This window comes from Sceloporus undulatus, chromosome 3, assembly GCF_019175285.1.
Source record: "Sceloporus undulatus isolate JIND9_A2432 ecotype Alabama chromosome 3, SceUnd_v1.1, whole genome shotgun sequence".
NCBI lineage: Eukaryota > Metazoa > Chordata > Lepidosauria > Squamata > Phrynosomatidae > Sceloporus > Sceloporus undulatus.
The window spans coordinates 29,689,894-29,708,551 of NC_056524.1; the positions used below are offsets into that span (position 1 = coordinate 29,689,894).

At 39.1% G+C, this 18,658-nt stretch overlaps 1 protein-coding gene across 3 annotated transcripts in view; it reads right to left on the reverse strand.

The window, feature by feature from the left end:
- LOC121925514 (mitochondrial intermediate peptidase) overlaps positions 1–18,364 on the reverse strand; it is a 68,940-nt gene extending 50,576 nt beyond the window's left edge. Inside the window, exons 1-10 of one of the 3 annotated variants that reach the window (XM_042457743.1) lie at positions 18,091–18,186; positions 13,299–13,465; positions 11,694–11,867; positions 9,862–9,950; positions 9,239–9,325; positions 6,258–6,321; positions 4,695–4,877; positions 3,216–3,372; positions 1,835–1,883; positions 1,345–1,405 (exon numbers count right to left, since the gene is read on the reverse strand). In XM_042457743.1, coding sequence (XP_042313677.1) covers positions 1,345–1,405; positions 1,835–1,883; positions 3,216–3,372; positions 4,695–4,877; positions 6,258–6,321; positions 9,239–9,325; positions 9,862–9,950; positions 11,694–11,741 — 738 coding nt within the window. In that variant the 5' untranslated portion in view covers positions 11,742–11,867; positions 13,299–13,465; positions 18,091–18,186. Of the gene's footprint in view, positions 1–1,344; positions 1,406–1,834; positions 1,884–3,215; positions 3,373–4,694; positions 4,878–6,257; positions 6,322–9,238; positions 9,326–9,861; positions 9,951–11,693; positions 11,868–13,298; positions 13,466–18,090 lie in introns of all 3 variants that reach the window. The other 2 variants (XM_042457741.1, XM_042457742.1) reach the window with 2 other exon arrangements.
- Positions 18,365–18,658: the final 294 nt, after the last annotated feature.

Sequence of the window (18,658 nt, forward strand, 5' to 3'; positions counted from 1 at the left end):
GGTTGGTATAGGTTGCCATGAGTTGGAAATGACTTGAAGGCACACAACAAAAAACTCTGTGTCTTACAGTCTCCAACAGTGAGTGGGAAAAACCTCTCTCCAATCTACCACCATCTACATCTTAAGTCTGGGTGGTAAGATACACGTAGGCAGATTCTTCAGCTACCTCTCATACAATAACTGCAGAATTCTTGCACTTGAAACATGTTCAAATTCAAACCTCAGTTTCCTTTTATAAGAGCTACAAGACTATTGTATCTGACTACAAGTTGTTCGGCCTAACTTGGGGGACATGCATCATTGTCTTTTAGGAGCATTATGTCACGAGATTTGGAGCCTGGACTAGAAATTTTATGGTCTGAACTGCAACCTTGTTCTAATATGATATCTAAGGCTATGTATGTTCAGACCCCTGCATCTTTTTCTGGCAAAGAAGATAATAACAGCATTCAGGCAATGGGATACTCATAGAGTATAATGGTCAGGTATGAAACCAGGAGCCTCTATATAATGTGTACAATAGAATCTTCAAGCTCCAAGTCAGGCCCACAGCTACTGACTGACTGCAAACTTCTAACTGCAGATCTGGATCCATGTATAGCCACCAAAGGGCCAATAAAGCACTGACAGTTACAAACTGCTATTACTTCTGCTAAGCAATCAGGACAGACAAACTGAATAAAATTTAAGCAGTGGACATTCAACTTTAAGATTTCCACATGCACTCATTTGTAAATTTTATCTACAGGTGAAGTCAAAGGTTTTCACGGCTGGCATCAATAGTTTTTTGTGGGTTTTTCAGGCTATGTGGCCATGTTCTAGAAAAATAAATAAGAAACTCTTCCAGAACATGACTACATAGCCCGAAAAACCCACAAAAAGCTATTCATTTACAGGCATCTGGTGTCACAAATTATATATCGTGAGGCAGATCTATCGGAACAATCATGCAAGAATGCAGTGACTGGAAAAGCCAAGGCTAGTGAACAAAAGCATTGGAGTTTGCCAATTTTTAAGTTGAATGCATGTGATTTTTCAAATCTGACCTCTGCATAAACTAACTGAACATAATATTTAACATACTCAAGAGAACACATTACATTTTCCATTTTATGGTTTGGATACTAGAAAAATCACTGTATTAAAATCATTATCATCCTTTTAGCATTTAGTTCCCTTAGAGAACACAGCTTTGCAAACTAACTCTGCTATACCAATGATGCTAAAAAGAAGGGGAAGGTTAGATTACACCATCAGATCACTGACATTATAGAAGTTATTTTCAAGCTAGTGTTCAACTCATTCACATTAAGAGAAAAAAAATAAATGTACAATGTAACTTACTGATTTGATAGGATTCAGTTTCATTTTCATGCTTTCCATCATTTCAAAATCCTTTTGAGTTCTGGAAAGTAATTTAACAATTAACCTTGTTAAAGGGCTTTTCAAAACATGTGCATACTTTTAATTGACAAGTATTTGTTCAACACACAAATAAAAATGTAATTCAAACAAAAAAATGAAGAAAATGAGCCAGAATGAGCTATTTTGTTTTCTTTGTTTTTTTCAGGTCTTTCTCAGTAAGGGAACATTAAGCAATGGTGAAAAATCAATAGAGAGCTTTCTTTTTTCCATCATTGGAAATTAAGACAACTTGCACAATTCTGATCATAAACTGTAACTGATTGCAGTTAGTTTTTCACAAAACTATACCTTTTATAATCAAAATTTACTGATAAAATTTTCCTATCCTTTTTCTATATTAAGTTTTTGCCTTGAAGCAGGATATATCTGTTATCCTATTTAGTAAGATCAAATAAAAAAAGAAACTCACCGACTGAATAACTTATCTGAAAGCTTTACAAGAAACTGCATCACTCTTTCTTTAAAAAAGGAAATGTAAGAAAAGTTATTGGTAACTAGGTAAACAGAACACTTAAGAAAAAACACAATTGTAAACTTCATCTAAAATAAACTAATCTACTGAACAAAGTGTAATTCAGAAGACCATAATGCAAAACATATTGAATGTAGTAATCATCTGTTTTTTGTTATAAAAGAATCCATAAACAAAATTAAACTTTGAAATATGCATATTCCTGTGTTCTTCTCAGTCTTTCAGTAAGGAAAACCCTATGATGAAAGGTCATTTTAAACATCACACAGACCACAGTGGGTGATGACAGAAGAGCTAGCGATTATTTCCTGACTACTGCAAGATTTCTTTTTTCCAACTCTTGGAACTGACCAATAGTTTTTATTTAACCCAGTGCCAATCTTTAGTTTTAGATGACACTATTTACTGAAATTTCAAAATAACATGCAAGTGCTGAACAGGACCATTTTAATGTCTATTAGTAATCATGAAGGCAAAGCAGATGGGCCAAATGGAGTGATCTGCTGCCAATCCGGCCACAATCACTCTGGAACTGAGGAGTCCGAATGGTGCTGTCCTGAAGCCAGATGCTGTTGCAGCCACTGCAACAGGAGCAGTTTTTTGCCACTCCTTTTCAGGCTGGCTTCAGGCCGTATAAGCAACTTCCAGGCAGCTTTGAATGCCACACCTCCAAAGAGCCTGGAAGCCACTTTATTTGGCCTGCCTGCTTTGGACCAAAGATAAAAAAGTGTTCAAGAACAACCAAACATAACAACTGATAGAATATGAGCCAATATGATTACATAATTCTACATAATGATTTCACTGAGACCTGCTTCTAATGTAGTATGTCTAGTATATGGATGCAATTTACTTAAAATGCTGAATACCGCATTAAGTAGTGCATGGCAGCACTCAGAAATTTCACTGTAGCAAAATTTGCTAATCACATATAGCAATCTGCATTATCAGCATTTAGCCTCGACCCCCTGCTTATTTCATATTTTAGGTTTATCGCACGGCACTTTGAGAACAAGAACAGAAGGGAGGGGAATGGAACAGGGAAAAAACGTGTGTCATCGCACGGGAGAATGCCGCTGATGCAGCCAAGAGTCCCCAATTCGTCCCCAAGCCATTCCACAGGAGCCGATTTTGAAGGACTGTTCAGAATCATTCCTCAAAATCAGCAGCTGTGGAACAGTTGGGGGATTGGGGACTCGCGGCAGCATCGGCGGCATTCTCCCGTGCGATAACACATTTTTCCCCCATTCCCTTCCATTCCTCACAGTGCCATGCAATAAATTTAATAGTCTCTTCCTTTTATGCACATTGGTATTACCTGGGGTTTGGGCCATCGTTCCTTGAAGAGCCCGATGAGCAAAAGTATCATATCCAACTAATTGGGCCAGAAGGTTTCTGCTGGTAAGCAGTTCCTTTAAACAGTTCAATTGTTGAGAATTTGGGTAGAGAAAAACCTTGTAGGCAATTTCACGTACCTAATATTAATTGAAATAAAAAGGAATGAATGAACAGCAATCATAGGAAACTGAGTCAATTACGAAAACAACATTTATATTATAAAGTACATATCTCTTTTCGGTAAAGGCAGTAAAAGCACAGTGAAAATATTTGTTTTCTAATTATATGATGTATCTCTAAAGTGTTCCCTGCATCATGAACTATATCTACTACATCAGTTGGAAAGCATTAAAAAGATAGCAACTGCCTATTAAAGGAATACCCTATACCTTAAGTAAATGAAGAGATTTTTAAGAAAATACATGAACTCCACAGGATGGACATATAGGGTTATCACACCCGCATTTAGTGTTCAGTGATGTTAGCATATGAACAGAAAGAAGACATGAGCTGCACAGAGATTGTCTGAGACATGCATTTTAACTCCAGAATATGTACAGGTGCTGGAAAGGAGTCCTTCATAAAGAGAGGTGAAACATACATCTTTGATTCTGAGGCCAAAACTACACATGATAGTGACAGCACTACACACTGAAAGAAAGGTGTCCAATTTAAAGAACAAAAGGACACATGAGAAAAGCAGAACCTTCCTCCTAACTGCCACATACAGCCTCACAGATTCCACCTACAGAAGGAAAAGACTGCTAGGAAGTAAGTGAAATCAGGGATTTAGCACTTCTTCCTTATATGCCCTTTCTGATAAATTTTAGACTTTTCACTATTCCCATTATATCTGAATGGGGGAGATGCAGGTTCAGAAACTTTGGTTTGCAGCAAGCCATATGTTATTTGGGCCTGACTTGCCTGACGTTATATACAATACATCCACCCTTCCATACTACTGGGGTAGTTTTTTCTGCTTACTGTAAAATGGCTCACAAGTAAGGATCATCATTTACAAACTAATTGGTGAGAACATATATCTGCCCTTATATGGGGTAGACAGGAAGTACTGGTATCTCTCAGTACATCCCTGAACCATTTGTAGTAGATGAGTTTCCAATCCTTAACTGTCTGACAAGAGCAAATAAAAAGTTCTTTCTCATCCCAATATTAAGTTGTTGAAAAAGAATGTGGGGCAGTGGGAACAGATGCGGAATGGGTGTGAAAAGCCTTGTAAGCTTGGTTGTAGTACTGATCACAAATTCGTGGACTGAGCACAGGCACCCTGTTACATAATTCCTTGCATTTGTCTACCTGAGCCACAATTTTGGTCTTGGTTCTAGACAGAAGATTTCAGTGTTCTAGTTTAAAAAATGAAACCAAAAAACCCAAAATGGATCTCTCAGAAGCCTGAAGGCTACCCAGGCTTCCTGCAATGTATTTACCATATACATACCAGATCATCGGGACTATCTGCATTGAGACCGCTGATCTGGGCATAACTGCCTTCAATTACAAAGTTATGGCGAATATGTTGAGGTAAAATATGCTTGTCAATCTTGTTAGGAAGGTGAGAACCAATGAGAAATTCATTACATAAATCCAGTATTCTGACATTGAGGTTTACTGCCCTCCTACGCTGTAAATGGGAAATTCACAAAATAGGTATTTCATTAAAATACAGCTTTAAAATATTAATTTAAAATATAACTTTATTTTTTTAAAAAAGAAAGAACAAGGATGAGAATCATGCAGTCCTTTCTGGGCTTGCTGGATTGAAAATTCCAGCAGTCCAAGCAAGCACAGTTTGAAGAATGCTTGCAGCTGAAATTCAACAACATCTGGAGGCTCATATGATTCCCACCCATTTTCTAGAAAGTTATGACAAAGCCAAAAAATTGATACTACAATCACTGGGAGAACTGCCATATAGATGTACCATATATACTCGTCTATAAGTCTAAAAATTTATGCCCCAAAATTGCCCCAAAATCCCAGGTTGACTTATTTATGGGTCACTATGGTAACGTGATAGCGACTCTTTCAGATTTCCCCATATGGTGAGGAGAGGAGTTTATTTCTCTCTGGAGCCAAGCAGAAAGAGTCCTGGGTGATTGATTGATTGATTGATTGATTGATAACAACAATAATAATGATGATGATGATGATAGGATTTATTTATATGCCGCCCAATCACTGGGAATCTGGGCGGCTTACAACAGAGGGGATAATAGATGGTTCCCTGTCCTCAGGCTTACAATCTAAATTGATATTGCTGTTTGTTTATGAGTCCTCTCCTGCCCATGCATCTGGCTGAAACAATGAAGCAAAAAGCCTCAATGAGAGTCTCTCTTACCATACGCACACATACACACAGTGAAGGAGTCTTCAAGTATTACCCTCAACCTATCCACAGGTCATGGCAAAATCCATAATTTGGCCCCAAAACCCGACCTCCACTTATACATGAGGTCAACTTATAGTTGAGTATATACGGTACATTCCTTGTGAGAGAGATTTGCAGAACAGAGTTCCTTAATGTGCTTAATCCCACATTACAGTAATCATGTATTCTGTACAATGTTAATAATCATCATTACTCAAAAGATACTACTTGCATTTAAAAAAGAAAAAGGGTCAAGTGTGGCCCCTGAACCTCCCTTCTGTGATACCCCAAATATTAAACAGTCCCCCAACCCCAATTTTATTTTTAAAATTGGGCCAATTTCTACATGGTTTTTCACCCAAAAATATCCCAAAAGCCTCAGAGGCAAGTCCAGTAAGTCCAGTTACAAGAACACTCCGTCTCCAAAGAACTTGTTTTGTCCCCAAAACAAAAATAAAGAATGACACATCACTGACTATTGGGCATACACAAAACACTAGTATACCTGACAAGGCAGGCATAGGGGTGTGTGAAAATTGTACCCATTCTCCATACAGTTGGGTTAAAGGGTTTCATTGAATATATTTCAGGTTCCTCAGTCAGTATTTTGCCCCTTAAAGTGGAAATAATTACCTTTTCTTCATCCAAGTGAATACCACTGATCTCAAAATCAAACATGAAAAGTTCTGCCACACGCCTAAAGGAATAAATTCTCATTAAGAGAAAATAACTGCAAGACAAGTATTATTACTGTTTATCCTTTCTGAAGTTACAGTATATTACATTTTTCAGATTATTATGTTAGAGAGCAAGTACTAATATGTCCATTTAAGGGATTATCAATACTGTTCTATGCATATCTCCTCAACACTGAGTTTTATTGTCTCCTTTCTATTTAACTTAGTACAGAAATTCAGCCTATTTGTCCTTCTCATAAACATGATCATAAATTAGTATTATAGTTGCAACTAAAAGCCAAGAGCTTCACAGTTTGCTGTGTGGGATGAATATAGGCAATCTGAAGGCAGGTCATTTACAGGCCAGAGAAGACGGGTCACAAAAAACAGCTTGAACCTGCCTTTTCTGAAAGTGTGTCAAAACTCTACTGTCCGCATGGCCTACTCCAAAGGCAGCCTGACTGTGCACATCAAACAGCATCACTGGGTTATTTTGTTGTGGTTGTCTTCCCACCATGCCGTCGCATGAACACACTCCTGCAACCTCCAAGTACCTCCCACGTCCCACTCAGATGCCATCCCACTCGATGGCCGGACCTTGGATCATGCACACATGTGATGCTCCGCCAGTTCAGAGCATCGGAGTGCCCAATGAATCATTCACAAAGCACAACCATGGGGCCCCCATACATGCCCCTTCATCTCCCTTCACCCCATGCCCTTGTGTTAGACTGTCTGTTTTGTGTATGGTGTAATTACATCCATTGGATTCATCACACTTTTTTGCATTGTCACAGCTCTACACTGGTGCCAGGTCATCTATATGGAGATGAAAAGATGTGCATCTTCTGCGCTAAGTCAATCTATCCTGGCTTCTTTTTGCTCTGGCTTTTAGCCCCAGAGAGCAGCTTCGTTCTGGTTTCCACCCACTTTGGAGGTGTGTCATATAAACAACCTGCCTTCAAAGCTACTGGAAATTGCCTTATTTGGCTTGCCTGTTCTACCCCCCAAAAAACTATGCCATTTTCTTTCCAATTTTATGCATTGTTATTTAGAAATAAGCTACACTTCCTCCCAAGTAATCATAGGATGAAACCTTAAGCATGAAATAAATTATATATATATATATATATATATATATAAATATATATATATATAATTTACTGCTGCAAACTAACACTTTCATGTAATGAAATATATTTCTTATGAAAATATATATTTTACGTGTCATAATGAAATTATGGAAGTTATTACCTCAGGATATTGTCATAGCATAAATGCTTTTTTTTAAAAAAATAAGAAAGTAAGTGGAAACTAGGTTTCTCAGTAGCTGCAAGCAATGACAATGTTCAGAGAAAAAGTATTTTTTTTTAAATCTTATCTTTCAATCATACATAGATATTATCATGCTTTGCTCACAAACTTTGTAACAAACCATAAATCTCAGTCAATTATGGAAACTAGCAAGTGAGATAGGAAACATGAGGATGTATCATAATAGGAGAACAGAAACCATATTTCAAAGCATGCCCTTAAACAGAAAAGCAGTTGAAGGAAATTTAAGAGGACCAGGATAATTAGGGTGTTATGTATGTCAAGTCTGTCAAACAAGATACAGTCACATAAATCTGCAAAGGCCACTTTGATTTCAGAAGAGGGAGTAAGTTCTGACACTGGGTTGTACAATGTAGCTGAAATCATAGAACATCTTTCAAAGTAGGAATCTGGATACAGTAGAATTCTATTGCAAGGTATGTCACAGCAGTTGCAAATATGGGCTATCAGGCTGTTTTAGTCCACCCATATTCTTCATAAAAGTCACAGACGTAAATGTATTATTTACTCTGAAAATGGTTTCACGATTTTTAAATAATCTATTATTGTCATAAGGTATGCTGATCTATCAAACAGCCAACATTCTGAGCATCAAAATGAAATCTCTACTGAAAGGACAAAAAAGTGGATGGACAAATGTGTTTGGACTAAAACTTGCCGCAGCACTAGCAAATGATGAAGAAGGCTTTCCTATCACAGGATTTTTGTGGCAAGATTTGTTAAGAGGAGCTTTGCCTTTTGCCTTCCTCTGAGGATGAGACAGTGTGACCTGCTAACTTCCTTGGCTAATTTTAAGGCCGAGTTGAAAACACTCTTATTCAGGGAGGCATTCCAAATTAATGGTTATTAATCTGCTGCTTACTTTGTCTTCATTGTATACTAGTTAGTATTATTTTAGAGGTGTTTTAATCATGTAATGTTGCTTTAGATTGTACGCCACTTGGCAGGTTTTTATTATTATTATTATTATTATTATTATTATTATTATTATTATTATTTAGTTATACCCCACTCTTCAGCCAAAAGGCTATCAGAGCGGCTTACAAATTGTTAATTGGGCGTTTCCCTGCTTTCAGGATTACAATCTAAAGAGACAAGAAATAAAAGGAGAAGGGAATGGCAGTGGGGAAGAGGAAAAGTCCAGCAGATCTTCACTCCCTCTGATGCCTGGACCATGGCATAAGGACTGGAGGGAGGGCCCTTCTTCTTACTCTGATTCGGCCCGATGGAGCTGGTCTGCCTTTCTCTCCCTCTGGGTGGTGGAAGGAGGGAGGGTCTTCTTCTTCCAGGCAAGGCCTGATGGAGCTGGCTTGCCTATCTCTCCCTCTTGATGGTGGAAGGAGGGAGGGCCTTCTTCTTCCAGGCAAGGCCTGATGATTTTATTCTTTTTCTTATTTTATTTGACCCCTACTATGTAAAGGGCTGTGCAAACTTCACATAACTCTATTAATAAATATAAATAATAATAACAACCTGCCCCAGGACACCCACTGAGTTTTAATGACTAAGCAGAGATTTGAACCCTGGTAGTCCAATGCTCAAACCATTACACCATGTTAGCTCTCACATCTTTCCTATTAGAACAAAATTAATAATGTGTACCTTGTTTCTGGATCAAGGGAACGCATAACATCTTTATCAGCCAACAATTTTCTCAGACTTTGACACAAATCTACATCTGTATTTAATCTAGGAATACAAAAATTAAAGGATCAATTAGTATCAATACAATAATTAACTTTTAACTATTTCTATATTTTTGGCATATTATAAATTACTGTTTCTCTGGCTTTGCTTCGCGAACGAAGATTCAGGAAGGACTCATCCCACGCTTTGTACAAGCGCATTGGTGACTAAAAAGGCCAATGCGGGATAAACAGGTCCGGTTGCAGAAAGCACAGTAATAAATTACTGTAACTCAATTTGTTTTCACCCACAGCTTGAAAATATTAAAGCAAACCTTGATTTTGCTATTTTATATAAGGGACACCATTTCACTGTATTTAATGGGAGTTGAGTATCCATGGATTTTGGTATCCATGGAGGGTCCTGGACCAAACCACAGTAGATAACAAGGGCTCATTGTACAAGCAGACATATTTTTTACCAGACATCCTAACTTAGAAAAGAGAATCCCCCTCCCCCGATGTACTTTCAAATACAGGAGAACAATACCAGCTCACAGTTATTAAAGATGTAAGTACAATATGACAAATAAAACCTACTTTTCTACCATAGTACCAATGCTTCTGCAGGCTTCCTCAGCAGCCTCTCTGAAAGCAGGATCAGGATGAGCAATTTTTACAAAATCTGCCTGATGCAATTTAAAAAAAAAGGAATGACAATAATAAGAGGAACGTTTTGACAGCATTCTTGGAAAAGCTGGAAATTCTAGCTAAGTCCACATGTGAACCTCTCCCCACCCCAACATAAAACCATACTGGGTTAGATTTGATAAAATGCTTCTGGAAGCAGAATATGGAGGACAATTCCACTTCTCCCCAGCAACCTGTCCCCCTCATATATTCTCAAAATCTGGTTTTGGGGTTATGTGAGGATTTGGATACAGTAAGGCCTGTAGGAAGTGAAAGAGGGAGGAGGATAAATTTTTATCATGTGAATAGATAGCTATTAACAGGATGTCAGATTTCATATTTTCTTTTCATAGCACTACCATCTATTGGTGACAGTTTCCCTACATAGCTTTAGGAACAAACACATGCACACTATTTATCAAATCTCCTACATGAGAGAAGGAAATAGTATATATGCCATTATGCTTGAAATTATCTATGTGTCTGTTTCACTGCACGTATATGCACTGGGAAGCAACACCTAGGAGGGAGTTCTCAAAACATATGGATACAGTAAACAACCTAATAAACATTAGTCAGCATATTTCTTTAAATAACTTCAAACTGTTCTTAAATACTGTGTCCAGTTCTGGGCACCACAATTCAAAAAAGATGTGGAGAAACTGGAGCGTGTCCAAAGGAGGGCAACTAAAATGGTGAAGGGTCTGGAAACCATGCCCTATTAGGAACGACTTAGGGAGCTGGGGATGTTTAGCCTGGAGAAGAGAAGGTTAAGAGGTGATATGATAGCCTTGTTTAAATATTTGAAGGGATGTCATATTGAGGAGGGAGCAAGCTTGTTTTCTGCTGCTCCAGAGAACAGGACCCGAAACAATGGATGCAAGCTCCAGGAAAAGAGATTCCACCTCAACATTAGGAGGAACTTCCTGACAGTAAGGGCTGTTTGACAGTGGAACAAATTCCCTCGGAGTGTGGTGGAGTCTTCCTCCTTGGGGGTCTTTAAGCAGAGGCTGGATGTCAATCTGTTGGGGATGCTTTGATTGAGATTTCCTGCATGGCAGAATGGGGTTGGACTGGATGTCCCTTGTGGTCTCTTCCAACTCTACGATTTTATGATTCTATGATATTGCTTCGCATATACAAATATTTGTGTGAAGTTGAAGGCCCGAAAATCCCAGATATTTTTGTTTATAATCATATACAAAGCTCCCATACCTGTTTGTTTAGCAAACATCCAAGTTAAGCAACAACTTACTTTCTTTATTTAGAAAGTATCAGTAATTGTAATATGAAACAAATTCACCTGTTTGATACACTTAACTTTATCCATTTATATCAAATCTTGATCAAACTTAATGTGACTACAGAAAGAAACTTAACATTGCAAAAAAAGTGAAAATATTTAACCACAAAAATTTCTTACTCACTTCCCCCAAGTAGTGTCCTAAAACCAGGGAATCTCCTACTAATAGTAACGTGGAAGTAAATGAATCATAGGTTAAAAAGCAACACATTCCTTAACCCAATGCATATGGAACTGCAACAATTGTCTGAAGTTACAAAGAGCAACAGCAACAGATTTGTCTGTTTCAATGCAAGGCCGTATTTAAAGTTCCAGTGTTATATGTTATAATATTACCACATCTGAAATTGGTTTTTGATAAAATTGTAAGTTTAAAATTAAAATACACATCTGTCAATAAGTTTCAACACATAATTTTAAAGTTATAAAAATGTCTTACCAGATCTGCTACACGACACAAGGCATCAGAGAGCTGATCAAAGATCATTACTATCTCTTTTCCAGGAGGTGTAACACATGCTTTTTGTACTAATCGTTCTGCTTCTTGTAGTGATTTTTCCTGAGCTTCCTGAAATCCTTCCGGACAGGTGAGCTCTGCAACCCCAAACAAACCCTAAACACAGAAAACAGAAGCAACATAATGAACATGTACACCATACATTTTCTTTATTTGTCTGTTCTACAGTGAAGTTGTAAAGTTCAGTTATTTTCAAAATTAACCTCTCATTTTTGAAGAGTAAAATGCCGCATCTAAAAGGCTGCTCCAACACTGCAGAATGCAGTTTGGCACAGTTTTAACTGCCCTAGATCAGGGCTAGGAAATCCTGGGATTTGTAGTTTGTTGTGGCACCAGACCTCTCAGTCAGAGGCTAAATATCTCAGAAAACTACAAATCCCACAAGTCCATAACATTGAGCCATGGGAGTTAAATTGGTGTCAAACTACATTAATTCTGCAGTGTAGATGCAGCCGAGGACCTACCAAATTCAGATGACTGCACTTGTAAACAGCAATTCATAAGAGTTATACTGTCAATGTCAAATATATATATTACAACAATATAAACCAATATTAATTGCAATGAAATAGATTTATTTAGATATACGAACAAGCCTGACAAAAGTCCCCTCCTCCCCACAGCAACCCTTCCAGTTCAAGAGCTTATCACGCAAAGGTTTGGGGCCTGCTGCTGAGTGGTATAAGTTCTGGTTCTGAAAAAGTGGAGGATTATGTTCTACAAACAGGGCCTTTCCATTCCCAGAAGATAGGTTCTGGAATCTGGAAATAACCCATTATTATTATGCTTGAAACATTGGCGTGTTACAAACCGCCTAAAAGCGGCGGTCTGCCGGCACTGCTGGTTGCTCTGCGAGGGAGCTGCAGCAGCCAAACCGCACAGCTCCCTCACGGAGCAAAAAGAAGCCCCAAAATGGCACTTCTTTTTGCGCCCTGGAAGTGGCACCGTGAGGCACTAGTTGCGCACTCGTGGCGTCACTTCTGGGTTGTGACGTCCGGATGCTATGCATCTGCAACGTCAAGATGGCGGCGCCCGTGTCGACAGGCGCTGCCATTTTGTATGGAGCCAGTCCATACTAGGGTTGAGGGGCGTCTATTCTAGACGCCTCTTTCTAACCCTAATACACCCCTTCCTAACCCTAACACATACTTTCGGCACGTGTGTAACGCACCATTGTTGATTGCTTGTTCACTATTTCAAGGATTCAACAATTTATTTTTATTTGAATGCCTAATTAATTTTCTAACATCTAAACCCAAAAAGCGCTGGATTTACAGCTAACAGGCATCTACTAAGAAGGACAGCAAGTGACACCTTCTCCTTTTCAGACCACCAGCATTTCAAGGACACTCCTGCTGAACTGGAATCTTTTCTCCTTCAGTTCTCAGCCAACATTTCATGACCACTGAATGCATTCAGTAATCATTGGCTAATTTTTTTAGGACTTTTTTTCTCCCGATTTTTGTTTTTTATTTTTCCACCATTTGTCGATACTGGTTATGAAAGAAGAACAATGATTCAACAAACCTTTTATTTTCCAGACTAACAACGTGAAATAAAACAGCCAGGCCAGGAAAGTCTTGCATAAGTAATCAAAAACATTTGAAAGCTTCTTCCAAAATGCATCCAGGGATGATTTTTATTCATTTGTTTGTTTCACCAGTCTCCATTTTTCCTATGATTTCCATAACATGCTGTGGATGGGTAATGGGGCATGATAAGCCGTTTTCTCTTTTCCCCCTTCTATTTTGCTATTTATACATGCTCAGTAAGGGTTTCTGGAGGGAGCTGCTGTTTAGTCTGTCTGTTATACACAGTCTCTCACATACTTATAATAGGATCAGTGACAGCACAATTCCATTCTTTCCCAGCTCAGTCTTTACTGCATTGTTTAATGAAGACCTGCTGCTGCAACTAGGTGCTGACAGTCTATGGTCCAAAACCACTGCAGAAATCATCCAGTTTGAGACCGCTTTAACTGCTCTGGCTCAGTGTTAGGGAATCCTGCAAACTGTAGTGTATTGTGACACCAGAGCTCTCTGACAGAGAAGGCAAAATGTCTCACGAAATTCGAGGAATTCAGTTCCCAGAATTCCATGGCATTGAGCCAGGGCAGTTAAAGCTGCCTCAAACTGAATTATTTCTGCAATGTGTTTTGGACCTGTGTTTCTCCAGCCCTCCTTCCTCATCCTCCTAATGCCACCAGGCAGAGGACCAGGAAGAAAAGCAAGCTGGGTGGTTGTAAAAACACTTGGTAAAAAGTATTCCCTTTGTCAGAGGCTTCATTAATAGGGGTATGCCTGTTTAAGAATCCACACACAGAAAACTGGCTGCTATTAGTAATTAAGATACACTTGAAATATGCAATCCACACTGGATGCTTTGGCAGAAAAAAGGTGAGATATAAAGTGAACAGATAAATAAATAAATCCTTACAACAGGCTGCCATATACTGCAAGCCAACTAGATAAAATTATTTTCTCAAAGAAACAGAACTCTTGAATGCCCAGTAATCTGTAAATACAGTTTCAGTTGTCATTTGTGTTAAGAATGGGGATGCTGCCCTTTTCTTCCCCCGCGAACAAGAGCCATTACTTCTTTAACCAGCTTCAAAACGGAGTTGAAGACCATCCTGTTCAGAGAAGCGTTCCCAGGCCTTCCTTAATTGTCGCTTGCCTCCCTGGATGAAGCTTAACCATCCATTATGAAGCCAAGCCCTCCCTCCAGTCCACCTGCCTTGGTCCAGGCCTTGGAGGTAGAGAGGAACTGCTGGACCTCTTACTCTTTCCCTCCACCACTCCCTTCTCCTTTTGTGTCATGTCTTTTTAGATTGTAAGCCTGAGGGCAGAGAACCGTCTAATTAAAAAGACTGTATGTACAGCGCTATGTAAATTTACAGTGCTTTATAAATAAAGGTTAATAATAATAATAATAATATTGTATATATACTTGACTATAAATCAACCTCATGCATAAGTCGAGGGCAAGTTTTGGGGATGAAATTATGGATTTTGATATGACCCATGGATAAATTGTGGGTAAAACTTAGGGACATATAGCAAAGGATCTAAAAGATAAAGCAAAGCAAAACAATGTCAAAAAACGTACACATTTCCAGCAGACATAACTCTCTGTACTCACTTTTAAGGCTGGATGGATGAGAGTAGAGGACGCTGGTGCTTCCAAGGCAGAGTATATACTCTTGCCTTTCACCAGGGGATGGTTCCTTCTTTTATTTAATAATTAAGATACAGTACTTACATTGATCCATGGATAAGTCAACTCAGTTTTTGGGGGTCAATTTTTTTACCTAAATTTCTAGACTTATACATGAGTATATACAGGCTGTTGCCTGATACGCCTTCTCTCATATAAAGGTGCAGTAATGAAAAACTTCTCCTCCTGAGTTTAGGCCAGGGAGCTCTGCAAGGAGGAAAATATGGTACTCCCTCTCATGTCAAGAACTATTCTCCTGTCACAGATCACCTTACCCTAATGCCATGCTGGGATCTCAGTGGAAACTCATTCCACAAAACACATAAACAAGAAATCAGCCACAGCCTCACTTGCTCCAGAAATTTACTCAGCAAGTTGAGGAAAGTATTATTGAGACAATGTGATGTAGTAGTCAGAGCACTGGACTGGGACAGGATTGACTTAAGAAGAGTGTTGCTGGGACAGATTAAACTCTAGTTTAGCAATCCATTCTCTCAGTTGTCAACACAATCCCTAAGGGCAACCCACAGCAGGACATGAGTGCACTTCCATCATTACACTGTTTTCCCTAGTTAATGATCTGTTCTTGTTGTGAGCCTTCCAGATGCTTTTGACTTGCGGCAACATGATACAGAGAGGAATATTGCTTCTGACTCCTGTTGCTGTTATGTGCTGTCAGTTAAGGTTCAACTTATGGCAACCTTATAAGTGAGAGATCCTCAACAGATTCTGTCATTAACATCCCTGCTCAGGTCTTGCAAATGACTTCCTTGAATGAGTCAATCCACGTGTTATGTGGGCCTCCTTTTCTCCTACTATCTTCATATGTACTGAACATTATTGTATTCTTCAATGGATCATAAAATTCATGGAATGGGCCTACAGCAACAGACAACTTGAAGGTACATGCACACATATCATTGCGTGTGTCCAAAGTATGTTAGCCACAGTTTAGTCATTTTGACTTGAATAAACATTCAGGCTTGATTTATTTGCATGTCATATTGAGAGGGACATAAATATGGCTGAACTTATGCTTTTTTGCTTTCTGCTTCTGTACATGGCTTTGCAAAAGAATCAGTGGTTACAGTAGACTCATAGAATGAGCTACAGAGTAAAGTGCATGGGCTATGATGGCCCCTACCTTTTGTTCATGTGTGTGTCTACCGAACACACTCACACCGCACACACACACCCCTCCCTTCACCAGAGCTTTGAGAATACAATGCTCTCCCTTTGCTGTGGCCTTGAAGGGAACAGGATCATCCTAGCAAGTATCTCTTTGCATTCCAGACTCCAAACAAATGTAATGCCAATAAGAAAGTGTGTGAACACTGCATGGACAGTGAATGCAACCATTCACTTGATGTTTAGACAACAGCCAATTAACTGCCTGTGGTATAATCATGTGTGTACTAAATAGCCAATTAGGCTAATGCTATGTAAACAATGAACTGTGTTTTGCTATAAAAACTTTTGGAAATGGCTATTGGGGGCGGCAGCAATTTTATCACCATCTGCTGGTGTGCTGTCGCCTTGGCCAAATAAAGTGCGTATTGCCTATAGACATTTCGGTTTCTCTGTCTTCACTCAAGGACACTCCTTTCAAATGAACATATTGGGAATGTTTCCCTAACAATATCTATAGAATTCTCCTCCAGAACCCCAATTTCCTTTCCAGCTTTCACAACCTTACATAAAATTTGGAAAGAATACTATGGTGTGGATGTTCCTGACTATGGTATATTTAATGATATATCTTTAAACATGAATGGCCTCTGATGCTGGAGGTAATGCAAAGGACTCATGACTAGCAGCCACCAATAATTGTAACCTCTGCATATGCCTTGTCATTATCATAGTTGAACTATGGGGCTTTGTCCCAGCAGTGGCACTACCTTTTCTTTGATGGTGGAACTGTGTTCCCATGTGAGGCAAAGTGTTATGCTGATGGCAGCAGTGCAGTGAGTTGGGTCTCCCATGTCAGACAGCCTTTTGCTGAAGAGCCAGGCAGCAACTGGGCAGCAGTGAAGGATGACACTGGTGGAGCATATCTCAGACAGCCCTGGCACCACAGCTAACACTTGTGAGTATTGTGCAGAGGGAGGCATGGTAAACCCCCTCTGAATGTCTTCTGCCATGAAAACCTTATGAGAAAACCCAAAGTGAAAAAAGAGATGGTGCCAGAAGAAGAAGAGAGTCCAAGGTTAGATGGAACTCAATGCTAGGGAATTGTGGGAACTGTAGTTCTGTGGGACATTTAGCCGTCTCTGCCACAGAGCTCTGGTTCCACAACAAACTACAATTCCCAGGATTCTTCCCTAGCACTGAGCCAGGGAAGTTAAAGCGGTCTCAGACTAGATATATTTCTGCAGTGTGTAATATATTAGAAAATGTATTATTATTATTATTATTATTATTATTATTATTATTATTATTACACACTGCAGAAATAAATCCAGTTTGACACTCCTTTAATTATAATATATGTGTGTGTGTGTGTGGGTAAAATAGATTTTATTTATTATAAAATATATTATTATTATTATTATTATTATTATTATTATTATACACTGCAGAAATAAATCCAGTTTGACACTGCTTTAATTATAATTTAATGTATATATTATAATAAATATATAATATAATATACTGTAATATAATATATATATAGTATTTTAGATATTATAAAATAGAATAATAATAACTTATAATATGTAAAATATATTATAAAATCTATTATTATTATTATTATTGTTGTTGTTGTTATTATTATTGGGCGCTTTGACTGCCCTAGCTCACAGAATCATAGAATGACAGAGGCCCCAGGAAGGGCCCTCCAGTCCGCCCCCATTCTGCCATGCAGGAACTCTCCATCAAAGAAGCATCCCTGACAGATGGCCATCCTGGGGAATCCTGGGAATAGGAGTTTATTATTTATTAATTTATTTATATAGCGTAGCGATACCCCGTCCGCCCTCCAGCCCTAAAGGCTCTCACAATTACTATCCCTGCCTAAGTCCAGGGGCTTGGCTTGGAGCCCAGTCGCTCTAATAAGGGGAAAGGTGGGGTCTTCAATGGAGGGAGGCTTCTCTTCTCTCACCGTCCTCCTCGCGGCCTCCCTTCTCTGCTGCTGCTGGGGCTGGAGGTTGAAAGCGGCGCCCACCGGGGACCAGCTGGTGCTGACCCACCGTTTGTCTCCTGAGGGGAAGAGGAGGGCGCCGACGACGCCATCGCGGTTCAGCCCCCATCGCCTCGCCGCCTTCAGCAGCGCCGCGCTTCGCCAGGCCGCCATGATGGCAGCCTCCCTCTGAGTGAGGGAAAGCTCGCTGGAAAGAAAGAAAGGGCCGGATTCGGCCTCTGAGGCGGGCAGGGCCGCCTTTTCCTCCGCCCTTTCCTCCTCTACTCTTCCCTTCCCTCACAGTTGCCCTCCTTCCTGTTGTTGTTGTTGTTGTTATTATTATTCAGCTTTGTTTATAAAATCTACACAGCGCTGAGCAGACAGTTAAAAAACGAAATAAAATAAGCCTGCCCATAAAACGTATAAAACCTATAAAAACGATTTAACACAAAACACGTTATAATAATAATAATAATAATAATAATAATAATAATATTTATTTATACCCCGCTCTTCAGCCAAGGCTATCAGGGCGGCTTACAATTTGTTA